Source organism: Phascolarctos cinereus, unplaced genomic scaffold, assembly GCF_003287225.1.
Source record: "Phascolarctos cinereus isolate Bilbo 61053 unplaced genomic scaffold, phaCin_HiC Scaffold_1;HRSCAF=81, whole genome shotgun sequence".
NCBI classification, from domain to species: domain Eukaryota; kingdom Metazoa; phylum Chordata; class Mammalia; order Diprotodontia; family Phascolarctidae; genus Phascolarctos; species Phascolarctos cinereus.
Window position 1 is genome coordinate 273,022,013 of NW_027555514.1, and position 25,537 is coordinate 273,047,549.

Below are 25,537 nucleotides of genomic sequence, written 5' to 3' on the forward strand. Positions count from 1 at the left end.
TCTTCCATGAGGGGAAGGAAACTGACAGGTTTAAATTTATATTAAATGTAAATTGTTTATATTATCACCACATTATTCTTTAGAAAGATTACTATTAATAGCATTATTAATAATTACAAGTATTGATTTGTTTTATTTGATATAATAAGTTTATTCTCTACATTAATTATTTAAATTCTATGAAATACCATTTAAATATTAAATACCATTTTTAAAAAGCTCTGAAAGAGTGAGAGAAGCACAAATCATATGGTCATATACTGGGAGCCAGAAAGGACCTTAAAACTACCTTAATCCAATCTCTCATTTTGCAAATAGAGTCAGTAGAGTTGAGATTTTAACCTAAGGTCCTCTGACTCCACACCCAGCACTCTTTCCACAATACCACACCCTGGACAAGCACTGAGGAGTGAATGTCAAGTCAGAAGACACAGGTTCAAATCCTGATCAGCTCTGACATTGACCAGATGTGTGCTCCTCAGCTAGACATTCTATTTCTCCGAATCTCAGTCTTCTCATACATAAACTGGGGACAAGAAGACTTGTGGCATCTATTCCTAGGGTTGTTGTGAGGAATGCACTTGGAGCTTAAAGATACAGAGAGAAATGCGAATTATTACTCTGTCTTTTGGGCAGTGTTGGCACCTAATAACTGCTGATGGAAATCATTTTGGTGCAAACAAAGGACCTGGGGCAGCCTTCCAGGTAGCCACGAGGGCCAATGGCAACATCCTTTATTATTGTAATGACAGTCGTTAAAAATAAATCCCTTATATATAAAAATACATTTTACCTCATTTGATTGAATTCAACACCTATTAAAATCCCACTTAGGCATTGTGTGATTTGGTTCTGTCATATAGTGAAGAATCTTTTTTTGTTTTTTTGAGGCAGACCAGAGCTTTCATTGGCAAAAGAAACTCTCTGTGAGGAGGCTCCTTCAAACCATGCAGATCACTACGTGTTTTACAACTTTTAATCTCAGAAAGTTGCACTAAGGTAGAGTGACTTGGCCAGGGACGCTCAGCTGGTATGTGTCAGAAGCAGAACTTTAACTCATGTTCTCATGACTCCAAGGCCAGTCCTCTATATACTATGGAAATTTGCCTCATAAAGGCTGTGAAAAAAAAAACAACACCTTACTTAGAGATAAAGAATAATCCAGCCAAATGACGGCTGCTTCTATGTAAAATGGCATTTTTTAAATGTGTTTTTTTAATTTTTGAGGCAGGGAGAGTCTCAGCTTGTGAGTTCATTGTTATAGGGTGCTCCCAAGTGAGGAAACTCCCTTTCTATCAATGCAAATCTGTAACTATCGCCTTAGAAAGTGGCCTGGGGGTCCTGACTGGTTATGTGTCCCAAAGTCAGTATGTGTCAGAAGCAGGACTTAAACCACATCAACTCTATGCATTATGTCAACCTTCCTCTCATGGTAGACCTACAATGGGGAAGAAAGCACAGCAGTGAAATTTACACCCTTCCCTAAGATTTACAGGAGGTTTGCCCTATGGGCAGAATAAAATGAAAAGGTTTGTTGGATTGGCACATAATTATGGATAGACAGTGACATAATGCTAGAGCAGGGAAACCTGCGGCTTCAAGGTCACATGTGGCCTTCTAGGTCCTCGGGTGCAGCCTTCTGACGGAGTCAAAGTTTTACAGAACAAATCCTTTCATTAAGGGGATTTGTTTTGTGAAGTTTGGATTCAGTCAAAGAGGGACACTTGAGGACCTAGAGGGCCACAGGTTCCCCACCCCTGTGCTAGAGTCTGAATCCTGTCTCCGCTGCTTTCCAGCTACATGACCTTGAGTAAGTCCCTCAACCACAGTGAGCCTCAGCTTCATCTGTAAAATAGGAATAGTAACCACCTTGGATACCCCCCTCACAAAACTGTCCTTTAAAATACTACATAAATGCCCATGACTTTTATTATATATTTTCAAAGCTATCCATGGCATAGGGGATATAGAGCTGGCCTTGGGTTAGAAAGGTCTGGGTTCGAGCCTGGCCTCTGACACATCTTAGCTATGTGACCCTACGCAAGTCCCTAAGACTAGAGATTGCAGAAAAGTACCAGACTGCATTGGCAGAAGAATCTTCCTCATCCAGAAGTCTCTATAGCAATGACATCATGGGTCCAGTTGCTATCCCACTGCACTGAATATATCTGATGCGTATCTAAGTGTTTATGTACTGTCTTCTCCATTAGAATAAAAGCCCCATTAGAGTAGGAGTTATTTCATTTTTGACTTTGTATCCCCAGGGCCCAGCACAGGGCCTGAATTAATTAATAAATGCTTATGGATTGATGGATAAATCTTTGAAGTAATATTAGGCAATTTAAACATAAGAATCAAATACAAAGCTAATGAACAGCTGGTTCTAGCAGATGGGTTTTGTTTTGTTGTTTTTCAGAAAGAAAATCAGGGAAGGCTTTACAGAGGAGAGGTCACCTTGGAATACAAAGAAACTGCAATTGTTGAAGTCACTTTCAAGGTCAAGTTGGGCTAATGAAACATATGAAGGAGACACCCGACCAAGGGGCAGATGATCTCCCTGCCGGCCACCACTAGAAGCCAGAAGCCGAATCACAGACTCTTGGAGCCTGGAGGGCCCCACAAGACCCTGGAGTCTCAGCTATGTTATTTTCTAAAATGGGAAAAAACAGTGGCTGGGCCGACACGTCAAAGAGGCTTCCTGACTGAGCTAAAGCAGGGTTTTCAGAGGCCCTTTCATGGAGCTGGAGCTGGAGAAGGTCAATAAAAAAAAAATCCATCCTCAGTGATTTATCTGTAGTCCCTGAAAATGATCTAAGCCTTGTGTAGCCTAACCTTAAACAGCAAATACCTGAAATGACTTGAGCTGCTGTAATCCCTCTAGACTTAAGGAGGAGAAGAGAAGAAAAGAGGAGGGAGAAGAAAGAGAGAAGGGGAAGGGAAAGGAGAAGAGGGAAAGAGAGGAGAGGGAAGGGGAGAGGGAAGGGGAGAGGGAGGAAGGGAGGGAGAGAGACAGAGAGACAGACAGACAGAGCAAGAGACAGAGAGAGAGAGATGGAGAGGGAAGGAGGGAGAGATGGAGAGACAGAGACAGAGAGATGGAGAGACAGAGATAAAGGGAGAAAGGGAAAGAGTGGAGAGAGACAGAGAGAGATGGAAAGGCAGAGAGATGGAGGGAGAGAAGGAGAGAGGGAGAAAGAAAGAAAAAAGAAAAAGAGACAGAGGGAGAAGAGGAGGAAGAGAGAGGGGAAGAGGAAGGGAGATAGAGAGAGGAAAAGAAGAGGGATTGAAGGGGGGAAATCCTGCAAACCTGCATCTGTTCCAATAATCCAGTCAGGGTCTGCAGCCAGGTCATGGTCTGAATGTATTGCTCCGTGTTCATGATCTTGATCTCTGACCTCAGCTCAGGAATGATGGCACCTGTCCGCCAGCCATGTTTCAGGGTCAAATCCTGCCAAGAATCAACACGAGTCTTAAGCTTCATTACCTCTTTCAGCCACAATCGGTGTTTGCTCAATGGTTTCTTAATTGTCAGGGTTAGTTATCAACCAAGCTGGATGAATGAATTACATTTCTTTACTAACATTATATCCCGGGCTTTAACTATTTCACCCCCATGAAAAGTTTCAGGCCTGGGAATCATGGCAACTGTGAGGCTGTCCAGATCCCAGAAAGCCACACTCTAGAAACAATGAGATGATAAAAAGGAATAGTTTGTTCTTATGCTAAAATAATAATAATAATAAAGCAACGGATAAACTTAAGTTCTAATAAATATCCCAGACCTATCACTTCTCTGTGTGACCTAGAAATTCACTTCACCCCTGTGGGCCTCAGATTCTTCATCTGTAAAAATGTGGAGATTGGACTAGGGTCACAGCTCTTACGTGGCAGAGCTGCAAATCGAACCCAGATCTTGGTACGTCAAATCTAAAACCATTTCCATCATATTGCCTCTTTTTTTTTTTGTTAGGATCTCCAATGGTGGTGAATTCTTATCCCTTGGGAGACGTCTGCCAAAAGCCAAACACTATTTGGTACAAGTCAGTGAATAAGAATAACCCTGGCACAACTGATGTTTTAATACATTTCTATGCAGCATGAACATTTGCAAAGTGTTTTCTGTACATCATCTGTATATTTCCTGTGTACTCCGTGCATTGTACATGCTCACAAACCTCTCTCAGAGGAGTAAACTTGAGGTACTGCCCATGGTCACACAGCTAGGAAAGGTCAGGATCTGAGATCTCAGACAAGAGCCCCCGATGGGTACTGGACTGGGCCAGTAGTGAGGAGCAGAGAGAGATGAGCCCGGATGGCCTGGGAAGGGGGATCGGGAGCGCACAGCTTTCAATCTCCCCAAATTGCTTGTGTCACAATATTTACATGCTGTTGCTGCTCCAGCAGGAAACATCAAGCTCAGATGAGAGATGGGATGACATCTCAAAGAATGATGGAAAACTCTCAGTGGGCACACCTCCTGCGGCTGATCCCCGATAACGGCTTGCGCTGGACAGCGGTGAATGAGGGGCTGGCTCGACAGCAAGCCTGAGACCCACAGAGGGACAGCTCAAGGGGTCCATTAGCATCAAGCCTCACCATCACCACCCCCATCTACACCAAAAGGACTGACTGGGAATCAGGAACACCCGGTTCAAATCCCACCTCAGACATTACAGGCAATTCACTCAACCTCTCGGTGCCTCGGTTTCTCCATCTGCAACCTGAGAGCAGGAGTGGATTCAATGGCCTCCAAGGTCCTTCCCAGTCCTACAACTATGATCGTATAATCTTATAAAGTTTCCTTACGGGAAAACAGAAACCAAAATCTCCCAGCAGACGAAGGCAGTGGATGGGGAGAGGAGTTTGGGAAGGGAGATCTGCATCTGTGGAAGAATGCACAGCACCCACGAAACCTCTGCTCCATCCAAGACAGATGGACGTGCCAGCCCAGCCCATAAAAGCAGGAATTTGTGGCACGCTGCCCAGGTTCCACTGCCTTCGCTGCTAAGGCTGCCTTCCATCTCCTCCGAATGGATCGTACATAGATCTCTCTATGTATAGGGCTGTTTTTGCCTCTTCTTGGCCTAGCACACAGTAGGCACTTAATAAATGCTTGCTGACTTGACTTTGCATCCCTTACACTATGCGTAGTGCCTGGCACGCTGTTGTTGTTCACTTGTTTTTGACCCCTCCTGGCAAAGATACTGCAGTGGCTTGCCATTTCCTTCTCCAACTCATTTTACAGATGAGGAAACTGAGGCAGACTGGGTTAAGTAACTTGCCCAGGGTCACACAGTGAGTGTCTGAGGCTGGATTTGAACTCAGGTCCTCCTGACTCCAGGTCCCCAGTGCTCTATCACCCAGCAGCAGGCAATTAATAAATGCTTACTTAACTGGAATTTGTGTTCCCAGTGCCTGGTATACAGCAAATAATTAGCCTGTTGATTGACTGACTGACTGAACAGCACTTGAAGAAAAATGGAAATTCCTTAACAGGCAAGAATGGTCCCTATTCTTCTATTAACATCAAAAGAAACAAGGCACTGTACATCAATTCACTTCTCATTAACTAGAAACATACCCTGACTATAGCCCACAGGATGACAGGATGAAAGGAAGGTTACTTACAGCCAGATCGCTGTATATGTGATCTCCAAAATACAACACTCTGGACCCCCTCCATCCAGTAAGCTTCAAAAATTCATATAAATTGCCCTGTAACAGAGAAGATGCAAACGTTACTGCCTGTGGGAAGTACAGACACATTCATACGCAGCTTTACAAAGCAACAGAGAGATAAGCAGTGTATCAGAGGGGACAACGGGCTGGCCAGGCCTTCAGAGAGTCCTGGGTTCAAGTTCTGGCTCTGACACATTCAGACAGTAGGACTCTGGGTCATGTCACTTAACCTGTGGGCGTCCCCAGGGAACTAATTCTCTAAAACTAAGCTGTAGAGCAGGTGAGATCTGCATTGATGGAGACAGTTCTAACCCCTGGAGTTCCCTACAATGATAAAATCAAGTGTGGACCCAACCAAAAAAAAAAATCTACACAAGTCCCATGTGCCTCATTTTAGTATTAGAGCTCCACCTGATTAAATAGCACTAAAACTGGGCACCCCAGGCCCACGCATGCCCCCTTTATCAGGAAGGGGACATTTCAACCTACTAGAAACCACTTAGTTGATACCTGCTGAATGCTGCGCCACATGAGAAAGCTATTTTTAAAAGGATATTTAACCTTCTCAATGGTATCTTAAATCTCACTTACTAAGGAAGCAACATGCATTTAAATGGGACAAATTTTAAGCTAGAATTCCACAGTTCAGATTTTATTTTTCTTCTACTTAATATAATAAAGTGGGGTCTTAGGCTCACAGCTTTAGAACTGAAAAAGACCTCGACTGGACCTAGTCCAACACAGCCATTTTTTACAGATGGGGAAACTGAGGCCCAGGAAGCTGAAGTGACTTGCCCAGGGCCCAGAGGTAGGATTATAGGGTCATATATGTAGAGCAAGAAGGGACTGCAGAGGTATCTAGTTTTACAGATGAGGAAACTGAGACCCATAGAGGGAGTGACTGAGCCATAGGCACACAGGGTATACGTAGCAGAGCCAGGGGCCCCAAAATGAACACTATTAACAGTGCCATACTGCAGACAAAACATATGATTAAACCCTGAACCACACCAAGATTGTTTTCTATGGTTAATATTTGCCAACCCTGAAATCAAGCAACGTGAAGGAATGAACAGAGGCAGTGTGGCACAGTGGACAGAGCACCAGCCTTGGAGTCAGGAAGCCCTGGTCCAAATCCCAACCTCTGACACAGACTAGCTGGGTGACCCTGGGCATGTCCCTTGACCTCTCAATGCCCCTGAAGACGAGATGCCCACCTGCAAGTTTCCACCATGCCCTGACAGAAGGAATTTCTTCACTTGGGAGCTCCCCATACCAATAAAAGCAAAGGTCTAATTTTTTTTGAAGAATGGACTTGATCCCTTTCTAATACCTGTTTGTAAATCTGGCCTTTCTCCAGCTTGTGGATCTTATCCCAGAGAAGTACACCTCTTTCAGTCACCTTACGGAATGGTCTAATGAGAGAAGTATTATGACATGTTAGTACAGGGTTTTGCTGTTGTTATTATTATTAATATTATCTTACAGTAGTTCACACGTACATAGCACTTCCAGGTTTTCAAAGCACTTTACAAAGATTGTATCATTTCAGTTTCAAAAGAATCCTGGGAGGTAGGTGCTGTTATTGCCCCAATTCTACAAATGAGGAAACTGAGGCAAACAGGGTTAAGTGACTTGGCCACGGTCACATAGCTAGTAATCTGGGGAAGGATTTGAACGCAAGACTTCCTGATTTCTGAGTCTACCATTCTTTCCCCTCTACCATGCCAGTCATCTCCCTATGTTATACTATTCCTGAATCCTCATAGAAGTTTAAAAAAAAAGGATCCTAAGTCTAGAACTGAGAGGGAGATCCGTGGCCATCTGGTCCACCCTCTTTTACAGATGAGGAAACTAAGGCCTTCAGACAAGTGACTTGCAATTAGCATATATAAGAGGTAGCATTAGAACCCGGCTCCTCTCACTCAAGTTAATTCTTGTTCAGTCGTTTTCAGTTGTGTCCAACTCTTCGTGACCCCATTTGGGATTTTCTTGGTAAACATACTGGAGTAGTTTGCCATTTCCTTCTCCAGCTCATTTTACAGATAAGGAAACTGAGGCAAACAAGGTAAAGTGATTTGTCCAGGGTTACACAGCTAGGAAGTGTCTGAGGCTAGATTTGAACTGAGGGAGATGAGTCTCCCTGACTCCAGGCCTGGTGCTCTGTGCACTATGGCACCTCCTAGGTCAGTATTTAAAGTCTCCGTAAACATGAACCAGCCCCAGAATAACCTTTATAATCTGAAAATGAAGGAGGAAAGAGTCACCATCACCAACCAAGTAGAAAAAGCAGTCCTTAAGGGCAGAGATGGTTTTGTTTGTCTTTGTATTCTTGAAGCCTACCACAGTGTCATGCCAAGAAGAGTCCTTAGGGTTCACACCAAAAGTGAACTCCAAGATGATGGCCTGGTGGCTGGGAGGATAGAAAGCAGGGCTCCCAGGAAGTACCAGTCTCTTCCCCCTGGCCTTGTTGCTGCCATCACAAAGAGAGGAACATGGCGGATAAAAGGCCAGAGAAGGCTCTGGGATCCACCTCCTTCCCAGGTTCAAAAGTTACTAAGCAAGCATTTATTAATCACTTACTGTGTGCTGGGTACTGTGCTAAACTCTGGCTGTACAGAAAAAAGCAAAGACAGTCCCTGTCCTCAAAGCTTCCCCAGTAAGTGGAAAGATAACATATAAATGAATACATGCATCCAAGATGGAGGGCAATCTGGGAGCGGCGATTTGGAGATGAATAAAAGAGGTCTGGGAGGGGCAGGAGGAAGGTGTAGATTCTGAAAACCACAAAAGTTTGATATGGAACCCCAGAAAAACGCTGGGAGAGATTACTGAACAGATGTCTGGGGAACATGGAGAGAACTGATGCTACAAAAGCTAGCCTGGATTCACTCAGTACAAGCCACGCCACACTACCCACGTTCCCTGCTTTACGGGGCCACCGCTGGTTAAGTGACACAGAAATATCCATCAGTACATTAGTTAAGCACCTACTACACGCCAGTCACTGTGCTCAGCACTGGGGACACATGAAGACGTTCAGGACCCTCAACAGGCTTACACTCTATTGGGTGCATATAGATTTGCCCAAGACATTTAACAAAATCTCCCCTGATGCACTCAAGGACAAATGTGGGCTGACAATAGCCCTAGATTCCCAGATGGGTGAAGAGTTTATTCATGAGTCAATGTCAGCTGGAAAAAGTCTCTCCCCAATCAATAAACAATCATCATTCATTAAGAGCCTTCTCTGTGCTATCACCAGAAGGCTAATCACCAAAGATACAAAGGAAAAACAAGATAGTCTTTGCCCTCAAAAAGCTTACACTCTAAGAGGCTTTTATCAAGCACCTACTATGTACTGAGTACTCTGCTAGCCACTGGAGATAGATAACAAAGGCAAGAGAGCTCTTGCCTTCAAGGAGCTTACATTCTAACAAGCAATTATTAAGCACCTACTATACGCCATAGCAGACAGCTAGGTGGCTCAGTGGATAAGAGTGCTGGGCCTGGAATCAGGAAGACCTGAGTTCCAATCAGGCCTCAGACGCTTACTAGCTATGTGGCCCTGGTCAAGTCACTTAACCCTGTTTGCCTCAATTTCCTCAATCATAAAATGAGCTGGAGAGGAAAATGGCAAGCCACTTCAGTACCTCTGCCAAGAAATCCCCCTGACCAGCATGGTCCACGACGTCACAAAGAGCCAGACACAGCTGACCGACAGCAGCACGTGTCAAGCACTGGGCTGCCCCTAGAGATACCAGTCCTTGCATTCTCATAAGCATTTATTAAACACCTACTGTGTGCTCAGTAAACCCAGACAAAAGCAAAGCCATCCTTGCCCATGCCGCACACAAGTCAACTTATTTCTGCACAGTTCAGACGAAGGCCCTGAAGGCACACTTCTTGCTGTGCAGAGGACGGAGCTGAAGGCGACAGAACTCATGTGCTGAATGAATCAGGATTCAAGAATATTTCAACACTCTGGAAGGACAGGCTGGAACCAGGATGATGAAATGTACAAGAGAGAAATAAAGCCTCTGCACTGAGCGTCAAAAACCTCTTCCTTTTCAAAAAAAATCAACCACATGAGTGTATGTGAAAGGAAGTTGGGCATAACAAGAGTTCATGTAGAGGAAACAAAAGCAGGGGGCTTAACTGACTGTAGGTTTTATATGACCTCCTCCCCCGCGTAATGTCAATTTAAAAAGGATCATGCATACACAAGCAGGATTCGTAAAAATATAATGCCCAGGACAAGGGAGGTAACAGCCCCCCAGGGTCTTCTGCCCCACTCTTGACTAGTAGCAAAAAGAATTCTAGGAGAAGCACATGGTGTAAGGAAGAAAGAGAGGGCCCCAAAGCCAAGAAAACCCAAGTTCCAGATCTGCCTCTAACACATTCAGGCTGCGTGACTTTGGACAAGTCATTGAACCTCTAAGTTCTCTGGACAACTCTCTAAGACTCTACATCAAAAAGAAGGTGCCAACCCGCAGTGGTAGAAGAAATGTCTTCATCTGGGAGTTTCCTAGACCAATGGAATCACAGATCCTATCCTTATCTCTATCCCTATCCTAAAAGAATTATACTTGCATTTATATTACACAGCTTTAAAGTTCAAAGTCTTTTCCTTATAATAACCCTGCAAAAGTATAGGGAACTCCCAGGTGAGGACACTCCCTCTACCAATGCAAGACGGCATCTTCTCTGAAGCTCATAAGTCTTAGAGTTGCCTAGAGCATTGACTGGCTAGGTGTCTTGTCCAGGGTCACACAGCCAATAGGTGTCAGGGGCAGGACCTGCACCCAGGTCTCCCCAAGCCAACTCTCTAGTTTCCATTCAGAAGCAACTCATATCATACTCATTACATGGATGAGAAATCAAAGAATTTTATTACCTTGTCCATGGTCACACAACTCTATTATTCCACAGCTGACTCATACCATGTCCATTTTTTGAATGAGAAATCAGAAATGTAGTGGTTTCCCCATGGTCACAAGGCTGGTAAGTGTTCAAGCCAAGACCAGAACCCAAGTCTTCTGACTCCAAGTCTAGACCGCTGTCTGCCATCCTGCGCTACCCACCATTCACATTCAGAGTACCAGGGCAAGCCGTGGAATCCATATCTTAAGACCATGGACAAAATGGAGTCTGTCCACAGAAGAGAGCAAACAGGATGATGAAAAGTCCTAAGAGGACAAGGAGGCCACTTCAAGAATCAGGATAAAAGAAGACCAGAGAGGGGAGATGTGGGAGTAGGGAATAAACCCTCACAGATATCGTCAGGCTTATAAAGGATTGTCATGCAGAAGAGGGTAAACAGTGTGTTTCTAGGTCAGAAACAAGAAGCTGTAATGTCATTCTGTCAAGGACTGGTGAAATCATCACAGTAGGGACTCTCTTTATAAATGGTGATCTGAACAGTAGACAGGACAACCTCCAACTTACTACACAAGCCTGGAAGTATGGCCCGAGGCTCAGAAAGGTTGCTTATAGAACACAAATGAGTAGATTGCAGGGAAGCAGATTCTGGTCTCAATACAAGGAATCCTTTTCCAACAACTGAAACTCCTACAATCAAATGGACTAAATTGTCAGGACTGAGCTTCCTGTCACTAGAAGCATTCAAGGAGAGTCTGTTGTATATATGGATTCCCATAATGGGTGGGAAATTGGATTAGAATCATCCTTTGTTGTTGTTGAGAGGTTTCAGTCATATCCATGACCCTATTTTGGGTTTTCTTGGCAGAGACACTGGAGTGATCTGACATTTCCTTCTCCAGCTCATTTTACAGATGAGGAAACTGAGGCAAACAGGGCTACGGGACTTGCTCAGGGTCACAAGGCTAGTAGACTTATCATTAAGATCCTTCTTATACTAAGATTCTGTGTCTCATCTTCATAAAACAAGCTAGACCCTAATCTAATATATGCAATTTTCTTATAAGCCTGACTCTGCAAGCCAATGATGAGCTCAGAACATTTTGATGGATGAGTTTTCACCACTCTCAGAAATCCTTTTCCAAAGGAGGTAAAAAAAAAAATACTTATAAGATAGGATGCTTGTGATTTCATCAATAAATTTCAGCTAAAGACATGCCCCAAACTGAGCCTTCATACTAGCGGTAAATGCCTAAAATCCAGCCTTCTGGGAAAGGAGATTCTCACCTCCGCCGGTCATTGAAGAAATTGGGCTTCTCCGCCTGAACAATCACAACGTCAAACAGATCCCGCCAGTCCTTCCCAACGATGTACCGCATTCCTTTGTCCCTAGAACATTCAAAGCCACATTGGCTCGATGTTAAAGTATTCTGATATATCCTTTCCAAGTTCTGAAACAAATTAGATTCAGCCCATCAAAGGAGGCACTATAGACTTACACGAAACTGCTAGGGCTATTGGTGATGAGGAACATCTTCTTGCCGTGATCGGCCAACTTGGCCAGCACCGCTCGGGTCTGCTCAGCGTAGCAGATATACTTCTCTAAGACAGAAACAGAGAAGTTCACACAGATGTTAAATTCACTGGCACGGAAGAGTGGACAGAGGACTGGACTTGAAAGTCAATAAGATGGGTTCAAATCCTTCCTCAGATACTTATGAGATGTATGACCCTAGGTAGGTCATTTAACCTCCTGACCACAGTCAACTCATCTGGAAAACTCTGGCCTCTTGGCTGTTCCCCAAACATGACACTCCATCACTCAACTCAGTGCATTTTTGCTGGCTGTCCCCCATGCCTGGAATGTTCCCCTTCCCTGTTTCTGCCTGCTGGCTTCCTTCAGGTCTCACCTAAAATCCCACCTTCTGCAAGAAACCTTCTCTCACCCCCTTTCATCTTGGTAGCCCTCCTCCACAGCCTGTACATATCTTGTTTGTGCATGGCTGTTCACGTGCTGTCTACCTCATGAGAATCTGAGCTCCTTTGCGGCCAGGGTCTGTTTTTGCCTTTCTTTCAATCCCCATGGCTTCGCACAGTGCCTGGCATATGGGAGGTGCTTAAAAATGCTCGCTGATTGGCTGGCCTCCAAGTCTGTGATCTACAACCCAAAAGGTATTTCCTGAGTGCCTGCTGATCAATTTAACAAGCCCGTGTTTTAGCACGCATAAGTTCCTAGGGCTGGTCAGGATATTGGGGGAGGCAGGGAAAGCGGGGCACAAGAAAAATAGAAGACACATCTAGCTGGGTGGACAAGACACATGAGATAAGCATAGAACAAGGACAACAACGAAGTATGACAGGGATAAAGTCTGGCCCTGAGATTTCATTGGGACAGAAAAGGTCCAGGTGATAAAACTCCCTCAACCAGCAGGTTGGGACCTTCTCCGACCCCTAGAATGTCACAGTTGCCCAGAGCACTGAAAAGTTAGGTGACTTGCCCAGGGCCACACAGCCAGGACATGTCAGACATAGGGCCTGAACTCAAGGCTTCCTGGTTCCAAGGCCAGGGTTCTATCCACTCTGCCACACTGCTCACCCACACCATGAATACAATGGGAGTTAGCCCAGAAAAGACAAGACTCAAGGGAGAGAATGTGGTACTTGTCTTCAAGTCTTTGGAAGGTTATCACCAAAAAATAAAAATAAAAAGGGCAGGTAGGTGGTGCAGTGGATAGAACACTGGCCCTGAGTTCAAATCCAGCCTCAGACACTTAACTAGCTGTGTGACCCTGGGCAAGTCACTTAACCCAGAAAGAAAGGAAGGAGGGAAGGAAGGAAGGAAGGAAGGAAGGAAGGAAGGAAGGAAGGAAGGAAGGAAGGAAGGAAGGAAGGAAGGAAGGAAGGAAGGAAGGAAGGAAGGAAGGAAGGAAGGAAGGAAGGAAGGAAGGAAGGAAGGAAGGAAGGGAGGGAGGGAGGGAGGGAGGGAGGGAGGGAGGGAGGGAGGGAGGGAGGGAGGGAGACAGAGAGAGAGAGAGAGAGAGAGAGAGAGAGAGAGAGAAGGAAGAAAGAAAAGGAAGAAAAGAAAAGGAAGGTTATCGCATAAAAGTCGGGATTAATGTTATCTCCCTGGTACTGGTCACTATGCCTCTTACTGAACCATCGATGTAGAAAGGGAAGGGACCTTCAAGGTCATCAAATCCAACTCTCTTATTTTACAGGCAACTGAGGCAATCAGAGGTTAGATGACTTGCCCAAGGTCACACAGCTGGCAAGTGTCTGAGACAAATTCGAACCCAGGTCTTCCTGACCCCAAGCCCAATGCTCTATCCATGCTGTTTGGCCCCAGAGGGCTGCATCAGGAGCCAAATGTAGAAGCATTTAAGTTGGACGTCTGGCAAATCCTTCCAATGATGAGAACCACCCAACAGTACAGACGCAGGCCGCCTTGGGAATCGGTGGGTTTCCTCTCACCGGCTGTCTTTAGACAAAGGACAGAAGAAGACTTGCTGAGTACGCTAGAGAGCGGATTCTTGTTCGGGGGCTTGGACTCCAGGGCTGGCAAGATGAACCAATGCTGGACTACTCTGGCTAAGAAGGGAGAATCTCCACATAGCGAGAATAATAATGATGGTGATAAAAATCCCTCAACTACAGGGACCTAGAAGAAGAAATGGAAACCTTGAGCGAATGAGATAATGTCCCTATCATTCCTGGCCAGGCTTCTCGGCTCCTGGAGCTGTCCCAAAGATGCTTCCTGTGAGTCTGCATGTGATGCCCTGACATCCCGGGGAGGCAAACACACAGAGGATCCAGAGAAACATGGAAAGACTTAGGTGAACTGATGCAAAGTAAAACAATATGCCCAATGACTGCAGCAATGGACCTGGAAAGAAGAACCACCAAATAATGGGCAATGAATGTGGGAAAATTCTCGAAAGCAAGCCTGGCCCCAAAGAAGACACAAAGGAAGACTCCTCTCCCAAGTCCTTCGCAGAGAAAAAGGCTGGAAGGGGGAAAGGGTAATAACATTGCACACAAGGTCAGTATTTTTCCTTTTATCCTTTTTAAAGTTTTATTTTTTTACTTAAAGTAAACATTTGCTAGATTGTTCCCCTTTTTTCAAAAAAAAATTGTTAACAAGAAACGGCTCTACAAGTGGAAATACAGATGATGATGTGAAAACAAAAGGTCTCAAATTCAAAGAAAGCCCCAGGGAGCAGCTTATACATTTCAGAGAAGAGGAGCTAGAGAGTCCTGGCTGTCCCCATCACAAAGGCAGGGCTATGCTGACCTCAAGTGTGCCCACTACATCAGACTGGGCTGAGAAAGCGGGAGCTGCCATGACAGTCCCCAACCCTCTCCCTCTGGTCTGTGCTACTCCCAGGATATGGATGGGAAGATGAATCCAGAAAGGCAAGGACGCAGGGAACGTGGCTCTGTTCTGGATTCATGGTGCCCGCAAATTCCAAAGGAATCTTAAGTTCACAGCTCTAGATCTCCAAGGCATCTCAGAGGCCATCTCCTCTAACACCGCCACCCCATTTTACAGAGGGGGCACCTGAGGCCCAGAGTCACCCAGCTAATAAGGGGTAGAGCCAAAATTCAAACTGAGGTCCCATGACTCCAAGCTCAAGGCTCTTTCCCAAGCAGGGAACCTGACAGGACACACCTCCAGCCACAGGTATGGGGCAAGAAGAAAGCAGAAGGCGTCTTCACAGAGAATGTGAAATTCCGAACTGTCAGGGTGGGGGCTTTTTGGTCCTTCCTTTGTATTCCCAGTCTTCGCTCAGTGCCTGGCACACAGCAGGCGCTTACCAAATGCACGTTGCCTTGACTCACCAATATCCGCTTCGATTGCTCTGTACATGATCCCTTTGGTGTGGACGTCTCTGATGGAGTCCTGGCAAAAGATCAACACGCTTTTAATCAGCCAAAAAAAGATCACTGAACAGTTTTAAGACGCACAAGCTAGACCCACCATCCAATCCAGCCGCCCCGAGAGTAATTACTGTCTCATCTACAGTTCTGGCAGCACTCTAAACACTGGTTTCATTCTCAGCTTTGTTCCTTTCCTTAAATACCTTCTGCTGCTGATGGGGAAAAAAAGCGTGTGCTCTGATGGGCATCAGTTTCAAAGCAATGCTCAGCATGGTGACTGAGAGGGTTGCAACTGATTGACCTCCTCCCATTTGGACAGTAGCCAGACCGGCTTCCTGGTCACCAGAGGAAAGAGACAACAATCAATTCAAGCCATCACAGGATCACATTTCAGAGCTGGAAGAGACCTCAAAGGCCATCAAGTCCAATTTGCTCATTTTACAGATGGGGAAACTGAGGCCCATAACTTGACCAAGCTTGTAGTACACAGCAGAGCCAGAATTTGAATCCAGGTCATAGGATCATCAACCTAGAGGTGGAAGGGACGTTAGAGCCCATCTAGTCCAATCCTTTCATTTTACAGATGAGGAAACTGAGTCCCAATGAATTTAAGTGACTTGTTCAAGGTCACAAAGAAAGACAACAGCAGGGCTGAGATTAGAACCCATGTCCTCTGACTCCGAAACAAAAGCTCTGTGCCCTACATCAAGCTCATCTTCTTTGGCCCTCTCCTTAGTCCCCAGTGATACATTCCCACCCCACCACTAGCAGGGAGATATACTTGACAGAGGGATCCTCTCTGGCCCAGCAGCTACAGTAATATGTTGACCATCCTCCATGCATCAAATCACAAGCAGAGCTTCACTGTGTTAATTTGTCCCTGGAATTTGGAGGTTCATGTCCCTTCCTGGCCCTGCCCAGCTAAAAGGCCTGAAAAGAGAGGCCAGAATCACCAAACACCTCCAGGTCAGAGTCAGCACTAGCCTGGCTGCTGAGGAGCCCAAGTCCAGTTAACATGGCAACATGGAGTCAAGCCAATGTACACTGCTACAGGGGCAACTAAACGGTGCAGTGGAGAGAGCACCCAGCCTGGAGTCACAAAGGCACATGAGTTCAAATCTGGCCTCAAAACTTCCTAGCTGTGCGACCTTGGGCAAGTCACTTCATCCTGTCTGCCTCAGTTCCTCATCTGTAAAATGAGCCAGTGAAGGAAATGGCAAACCATTCCAGTGTCTCTGCCAAGAAAACCCCAAGTGGGGTCATGAAGAGTCAGACATGACTGAAAACCAACACCACACTCCTATAGATGCTACAGAAAGGCTAAGCTCTAACACGAAGAGATGTGGCCAGGCTGGAGGGCGGTTAGTAACCCTGCATGGAAATTCTTTGGTCACCAACCTAGAAATCACTAATCCCCAAATTTACTTTTCCATGTAGGTTATTGCTTTCCTCTCTTTCTAGGTTAAAAACAACACAAAATAAAAAGAAACCCAAAAAAGCAGGCTATCTGCACATAAAGAGACAGGATTGTTGACTATATCCTTTCACTTAAAGATAAGTTTTTTCTTTCAAAACTGAATGCTGTGTAATCATAATAATTGTAACTAGCCCCCAAGTAAAGAAAATGCACCTCCTTCCCTTCCCTGAAGAAGTGGAGGACTGGGGGTGTGGAACAGGGCACATGCCATCAGACTCGGATTTGGTTTGCTTTGCTGAATGGCTTTTTTAATTGCTCTAAGCAATAGTTCACTAGATGTGAAGGAGGGAAGGGTCTATTTGGAAATGAAGGTGATATTTTTCAAAGATATCAATAAAAAGAGGGGGAGGGATCATGTCATAAAATTGTAATAATCAAGCTTGGCCCAAAGAAGGGAAGGAGGAAGGGAGGGAAGGAGGGAAACAAGAAAAAGTGATCATCGATTGGGTGACGTATATTATATGAATGTAATGCAATACTGTTGCAGCATAAGAAACAATGAAAATAAAGAATTTGGAAAAACTTGAGATTTGTATGAACTGGAACAGAACCAAGAAAATAATCTCTCTGATAAAATGGGGTCCCTTAAAAGCCCAAGATTCTCAAGCAAATGAAAGAAATCCAAGTTCTCCAGGAACACGTTTTAAAACCCAAAGCTGTGGAATGAGTCAAAGGCCTTTCCATCTCCTCAGCCAAGCCAGCCCCTTCTCCTTCTCCCCCCTCCCCCTCAACCCCCATCTCAGCCTCGACAGAACCTTGACATCCTTGTAGAGATGCACAGGCTCGTAATCAAGGTTGTTCTTCAGAAAATACTCATTGACGCAAGAAAGGAGGGTCATCTCTGGCAAGGAGAAGATGTCCATGAACTGCTTCATCGTGTTTCCTTGGGAGCTCTGCAGAGAGAGAGGAAATGCAGGCTTGAAAAGGGCACAGAGACACGGCCCGACCAAATGGAGGGTGGACTGCCTCTGGAGTTCAAAACTTGGCTCAGCCACTTCCTATCTACACAACTTTGGACAAGCCACTTAATCTCTTTGCTTCCTGGGTTCAAATCTTGCTTCTATCATTTATCACTTGTGTGACCTTGGGTAGATCTCAATCTCTCTGGGCCACAGCTTCCTCATCTGCACAATGCGGAAAGAAGACAAGCATGTATATAGCACCTACTACGTGCCAGGCACTGGGCTAAGTGCTTTACAAATATTATTTCACTTGAGAAAAATAAGGATACTGAACTAGAGATGTCAAACATGAGGCCTGCTACACCTCTAAGTGCAGCCCAAATCAGATTAAAATGTACCTAGGAAATATTCAACAAAATAAATAGAAATGCAATAAGACATAGATAATGTTCATGGGTGGTTTTCTCAGTCAACATGTGGCCCGCAGGGATTCTTGTGAATGATTCAGCGACCCCTGTTTCTAGTTGACACCGCTGGACTAGAGGACGTCCGAGGTCTTTCCATCTTTATGAGTCTACCTGTGCAATCTCAGGTAAATCACTTCACCCGTCTGGGCCTCAGATCCATCACCTCTCAAACAAGGAGATCCAAGAAGGGGCTTAAACATTTTTTTTATGTCATGGACTCACAAGCTTGTGAGCCTCCACAAAATTCAGTGCAACCTATGAATATGTTAATCCATCCATTGTTTTTCGTTCAGTCATCCTTTCATCATGTCAGACTCTCCTTGACCCCATTTGGGGTTTTCTTGGCACAGATACCAGAGTGGTTTGCCATTTCCTTCTCCACCTCATTTTACAGATGAGGAAACTGAGGTAGACAGGGTGAAGTGACTTGTCTAGGGTCACACAGCTAGTAAGTCTTTGAGGCCAGATTTGAACTCTGGTCTTCTTGACCCTAGGTCCAACATTCTCTCCACTGTGTGGTGTAGCTGCTCTACACCGTACACTACTTCTCCTGGCCAGTTCTCCAAAGGCAGAAGCAATATTCCATTACTGATATTAGCCTCAAAAGGTTTCTAAGACAGAAAAAAAAATGTCAATCTTTTCCCAATTACCTTTCCATAGAAGTCGCTCATTTGTTCTAGGGGCACGTGGGAGCCTTCGTACATCTCAATGACTTCTTCATCAGGGACGACACTGAGCCCTCTGGTAGTAAGAAGGGAAGACAGTTCAGTGATGGCGCAGCTGGAGATTTCTAACAGATTAGCCTTGGGAATAGAGCCCTAACTGCCTCCTGCATCCCGCACTACCAGACAAGGAAGGATTTCCAACCCCGGACCCATCACTGAGTAACCTGAAGGTAGTTAACGTCAGTCCCTCAGTTTCCCCATCTAGAATAAGTGGAGAAGTTACCACTTGCTACTTGCCTACCTCGAGGAGATTGAGGTTTTATATCTTTTAAACGTGGCAGCTTTGCGTGGTATGTAGGCCTGGAAGTCAGAAAGATCTGCATTCAAATCCTGCTTATATAATACATACTAGCTGTGCGTTCCAGGGCAAGATAGTTAACTTCTCACCGCCCCCAGAAAAGTGGGTTGTTCATTCTTCATTTTCAAAGACGACCAATGATATCATGGGGGTGATGTTGTGACATGGGAGTGAACTGGATTTCTTTTCTTTTTTTTTTTCTTTTTTTGGTGAGGCAGTTAGGGTTAAGTGACTTGCCCAGGGTCACATAGCAAGTGTCCGAGGCCACATTTGAATTCAGGTCCTCCTGGCTTTAGGGCCAGCACTCTATCCACTGCTCCACCTAGCTGCCCCTACAAACTGGATTTCAGCGAGGCAGAGTTACACAAAGTCATCAGCCTCATTTTCTCCTGGAGAGCCATGAGAGGGCAATGGGGCAGGACATAAATCAACACGACTGGCGTATCCATAGTGATGAAATCCAGACTCCCGAAATCAGCCAAGCAGAAATACTCCTCAACAAAATCAAGGGACTGGAACAACTGCCTTGGAAAAAAGGCCATGACGTTCACTAGAGATGAACAAAAATTTTCTCTCACCTGTACACAGTTCCCAGCTGGATATAATGAAATGCATCAATCTTCATCAATATGGCCTTTAAAAACAAACACAGTTCACATGGTAACTTTATTATAAATTTAAAAGAAATAGCAAGTTGTACGTAACAGATTTGCAGCTTCATGTACAATCATCTTTTTTATTATACTACGTTATGGAAATGCTTGTTTTATTCATAAATTAAAAATTTTAAATAAAAACATAAATAATTCAGAATGATCTCCATGTTTATGGAAAAGATTGCATTTGTCTTGGATGGACAAATGAAGGGATGTCATTACTAATACTATAACCATTCTCTCTCTAAAATAAGGAAGCAAACTTTTGCTTCTGATGGAGGGTAGGGACAGAGACTAAGCATTTATACAGGACTTACTATGTGCCAGGCACTGTGCTAAGCACTTCACAAATATTACCTCATTTGACTCTCACAATAACCCTAGGAAGTGGGTGCTGTTATTATCCCCATTTTTCAGTTGAGGAAACTGAGGCTAACAGAGGTTAAGTGATCTGCCCAGGGTCACACAGCTAGTAAGTGTATGAAGCTTCTGATAAGACACACATATCGACGTTACCACTATAAAGATAACTGCCCCTTTCTGGGTCTCCATTTCCTCATTTATAAAAGGAATGGGGTTGGGTCAGACAGCCTCTTAAGGTCCCTCTCAGTTCTATATCAATACAATCCTAGGAGCCTTCTCTGGGCTTCAGTTTCCCAATTTGTAAAATGAGAGGGCTGTACTCAAGGATCTCTCTCCCTCTGTTCATAGTGGAGCAGCCTCAGACAAGTCACTCTGTTTCTCTGGGCCTCAGGGCCTTTATCTTCAAATAAGGGCTAGAGTAAGTATTCTTCACTATTTTTGTGTCCTGGATCCCTCGGAAGTCTGGTGAAGCCTAAGCGTCCCTTCCCAGAATCATGTTTTCTTTTGTTTTGTTTTTTATTCATAATTGAAGGAAATGCTTGATTTCAGTTAGGTTAGGAAAAGTAAAGATGTACCTTTATTTTTGTATCCAACTTCACAGACCCCACCCCAATCTATCCACGGACCATTTTAAGATACATCATAACCAGGCAGGTTAAGAATTCTGCACCAGGGGACCTCTAATGTCCCTTTCAGTTCTAGATCTCTGATTCTGGGTGACCTTAGGCAGGTCACCTCTTTCTCTGGGCTTCCCAGGTTTGGACTAGAGAATCTAATTTTCCTTCTAATATGATGTCTAAACCTCTTATCACTGTGGAAGCCCCTTCTAGTAAGATCATCCCAGTCCCTCATGCCCACCCTCCTAGGTGACTTTTGTCCATGTCTCCATAAATTCTCCATGACAGAACCCACCCAACATACCACTGGCCTTCCACTGCCATACACGGTGAGCCCTAAAACAAAAGGCCCCCTCTACATAAGCATATGCATATGCAAGCAACTATCGCAGATATACACATTCGGCAAAAACCAAATGCTGCTGTAGAAACCAACACTCAAAGCCTGGCAGGTTCCTTTTAGACACTTTTGTCTATTAATAAGTAACAGAGTCCTACTCAAAGGACTGAAGATTGATGCTGTGAATGAATCTCTACTCCAAATCAGTCCATTTCTTTCTTCTTTTCACATGGCCTCTTGGAAAGAAATCCTTTCCAAAGTCATTTTGGATAATTCATACTAATTACCCCAAAACGCTAAAAGAAAATCATTGAAGATCAAATTAAACTGAGTAACAGACAAAGGACGAAATTGTCCCATTTTACAGGCCAGATATCGAGTCATCTACAGAGTCTAATTATAAAGGAGGGGGAAAAAAATAAACCTACCCGGTGTACATCATAATGGAGACCACGAATGGCGAAATTTGGGTCATATTCATAGCTCCTTATCTCTGCAGGATACTAAGGAAAGAAGGAGGAAAAATGGCTTTAAATTACTGGCTATGCATGGGGGGAAATGTACACAAAACACACTTTTAAATTTAACTTGCATTATTAATATTTTTCCATGACTTTGGTAAACGTAGACAAGCAATAAATCAAACTCTGGTTTGTGGCATCTGCCGATTCCCAAGATGATAATGCTTACACCAAAAATTTCCGAGATGATAATATTTACACCAAAAATTTAACTATCAGCTCTCCCAAGCCAGGTGCAGCTGGCTCCAGCACCCACACCCTGACTGAACTGAAAGCCTGAGGACCTGGGATCCAGGCTCTCCTACTTACTACCCGGGGGACCTTGGGCACGGAACTTAATCTTGGGGGTCTTTGTTTTCCTCCCCCTGTGAAATAAAGGAGTTGGATGAAAGAAGCTCTGAGACTTAATGGGAGCTAGAAATTCCAAGAGGCGGAGGTAAGAAGGTGGGATGTGCCAGGCACACCACTTAATCTTCTAGGGCCTCAGTTTCCCTATCTGTAAAATGTGGAAGTTGAACTAGATCGCTGCTGATTATCTATGGTCACCAAGGCCATACTCTACCACAGTTTTGCCGCTTACAACCCACCCAGGAATCAAACTCTTACTTAGCCCCCAACTCAGTTCTCTTTTTCTTTTAAGCTGTGCTCAGTTTCCTCCAATCTCTGAATCTGCTTCAATTTGCATAGATGCCTTAAGGCAAAATCAAAAGCCAGAACAATTTCTGCTGAAGAAACAGCCTCCCTATTAAAATCTCAGCCACGGGATAGGTGCACCAGCCCTGTCCCCGCTAGCCTGGTAGCAACAGCCAGCCCCCAAAGCTCCAGGCAGCCACAGGTCCTGCACCTGTTTACGGAGTCTGGGCAAGGTCAGCATCAGGTTTCCTCCCTGCCAGGACATTGACAGATGTATATTTAGCTATTAACCTTTACATTATAGCTTGGTCCCAAGCCCAAACTCATCTCAGTTGTCAGAAATGTCCTTTCTCAGGCACATTTAAGGGATGGCAAAATACATTCCCCTCTGCTAGAATATAATGATGATGATGATGATGATGATAACATATAATATTCTAACATCTTAACAACAAGTATTATTATAACATACAATTATTATTATAACAATAATGATAAACATTTATATTATTATTGTAATTCTTATAATTCTAAGGTTTGCAAAGCACTTTATACATCATTATTGGAAATCTTACTGTAAGTTTCAAGGTTTGCAAAGTACTTATATATCATTATAAATATTATAAGTTTTAAGGTTTGCAAAGCATTTTATATATCATTACTATAAATCTTATAAATTTTATATATAAATCTTATAAATTAAAGCACTTTATATATCATTATTATAAATCTTATTATAAGTTTTAAGGTTTGCAAAGCATTTTATATATCATTACTATAAATCTTATAAATTTTATATATAAATCTTATAAATTAAAGCACTTTATATATCATTATTATAAATCTTATGGTAGGTTTTATGGTTTGCAAAGCACTTTACATATCATCCTTATCAAGCCTATTATAACTTTAAGGTTTGCAAAGCCCTGTATAAATGTTATCTCATTTGATCCTTACAACCACCCTGGAACGTCAGTGCTATTATTATTCCCATTTTACAGATGAGGAAACTGAGGGACGGAGAGCTTGAGTTAAGTGCTCAGGGTCACATGGCTAGTGTCTGAGGTCACATGTGAAATCAGGACTTTCTGACTCCAAATCCAACATTCTCTTAGAGGCAATTGGGCAGCACAGTAGTTAGAAGAGAAGCGATTTAGATTTAAGTGATTTGAGATTCTAGATCTAGAGCTAATCACCTTTTTTACCCCCAACAGATGAGGCCCTTTATTTTTAAGTGAGGAAACTGAGGCCCAGAGAAAAGAAATCACTTAGGATCATAAGACCTCAGATCTCAAGCTACAAGGATACTCAAAGGCCATGTGGTCCAACTCCTTCATTTTACAAAGGAGGAAACTGTGGCCCAGAGGTTTTAAGTGACTTGCCCAAAGTCACACAAGATAACTTAAAACACCAGATTTGAAACCAGGTCCTCAAACCTAGACCATAAGCTAAGGGGGACAGCTAGAATAGGAACCCTACTAGTAACCCAACCCCATTTCAATTAAGCCAGTCCATGGGCTGGAAAGTCAAGGAAATGTGTGTGTATGGGCCTAGTATAGAGGAAGGAGAAGTGTCTTTTTCCTCCCTCATTAAAAGTTCTCACTAGGATGAAGATACCCATTGTTCTCACTCTGAACAAGTAAAATATTTTGTACAAGGAAACAGGACAAGTCAGCATCAAGTGAAGAAATCCTTAGAGTGCTGTATCATCCTGGCTGTGAAAGGCAATCAGTCATTGATGCACCAGAAATGACACAAACCACAAAGCCTGGCAACTGCATCAGATGCCCCAGCTTATTGGACAATGAACTCGGCTCCCTATAATTCAAGTTACCAACATCACAGCAACTTAAGTCACCATGAACTCAGCTATGACAACATGGCAACTTAAGGGGCTTCACTAGTCTTCATCTATAAAACAAGAATAACACCCATGAGCCCTATGCCTCAAAGGATGGCTGGGAACCAAGAGTTTGGAAAAATGTATAACAGTTTAGTAATCTGGTGATAATCCCCAAAGTCCAGGCCCCCCCAGCCCCCCCCAGGCTGGAGCGCACCACAAATGGGTGTCCTTCCCTACAATTAAAATTACAGGATCATAAATTTAGGGCTATAAAGAACCTCGAAGTCCAACCCCACATTTTATAGACAAGGAAAGTGAAGGACAGAAAAGCTCAGTCATTGGCCTAGAGCAGGGGTGGGAACCTACCACATGCGTCCTCGAGGGTGCAGGCTCCCCACTCTTGGCCTAGCGTCACACACCTAACAAATATCAGAGGTAGTCCTGACAGAAGGTGATGGACACAAAATGCAGAAGAGACTCATATAACATTTATGGACAGGGCAGTGTTTGGGATCCTTTCGGTTGAATACGCTCATTTGTTAAAAGGATTTTTTTCCTACAATTTTGACAGGGGTGGGGGTAGCAATAGTGATGAATAAAGACCACCCACACATTTTTTAAACACACAGAAGGGAACAGAAGGAAACACAGACAAGCAGGACAGCTTTGAAAGTCACGTGTAGAATTTATTATCTACTTCTACAAAAGCCAATGGTACAAAATGAAGATTTGTAATTTCATGTGCAATTCTCTTCTATGTGTTCTGCTGTGCATGCAGAGGTGCTCATTTGTGTGTTTAAGTTCAGAATGAAAAATAAAAATAAAATGTGTATGTGTGAGGTGAGATTTGAACCCAAGTCTTCCTAACTCCAAGTCTACTTCCCTATCCACTATTTATTTTGGATATACATTTTATGTGCTTTTCTGTATACAAGGTGTACCCCTCCACACAGAATGTAAGCTCCCTGAGGGCAGACTTTTCATTCTGTCTTTGTATCACCAGTGCTCTCAGCCACTGGGCCTGACACAGAGAAGGTGTTTAATAAATGCTTTCCGAGACTTGTATGGTCTGATGTTGAGTGAAGCGAGCAGAACTAGAAGAAAGGTGTAGATGGTAACAGCCACACTGTGCAATGACTAATATTGATAGACTTAACCCTTCTCAGTAATACAAGGATCTAAGACATCTCCAAAAGCCTCACGATGGAAAATGCTATCCACATCCAAAGAAGAAACTATGGAGTTTGAATGTAGATC

At 43.9% G+C, this 25,537-nt stretch overlaps 1 protein-coding gene across 2 annotated transcripts in view; it reads right to left on the reverse strand.

Moving 5' to 3' along the window:
- Nucleotides 1–25,537, reverse strand: part of NT5DC3 (5'-nucleotidase domain containing 3) — a 78,060-nt gene that overhangs the window by 13,171 nt on the left and 39,352 nt on the right. For both annotated transcript variants that reach the window (XM_020982369.2, XM_078146875.1), the window contains exons 3-12: nt 21,712–21,786; nt 19,886–19,941; nt 18,935–19,025; nt 17,671–17,808; nt 15,400–15,460; nt 12,060–12,162; nt 11,848–11,949; nt 7,013–7,094; nt 5,629–5,715; nt 3,308–3,448 (exon numbers count right to left, since the gene is read on the reverse strand). In XM_020982369.2, coding sequence (XP_020838028.1) covers nt 3,308–3,448; nt 5,629–5,715; nt 7,013–7,094; nt 11,848–11,949; nt 12,060–12,162; nt 15,400–15,460; nt 17,671–17,808; nt 18,935–19,025; nt 19,886–19,941; nt 21,712–21,786 — 936 coding nt within the window. The remainder of the gene's footprint in view (nt 1–3,307; nt 3,449–5,628; nt 5,716–7,012; nt 7,095–11,847; nt 11,950–12,059; nt 12,163–15,399; nt 15,461–17,670; nt 17,809–18,934; nt 19,026–19,885; nt 19,942–21,711; nt 21,787–25,537) is intronic.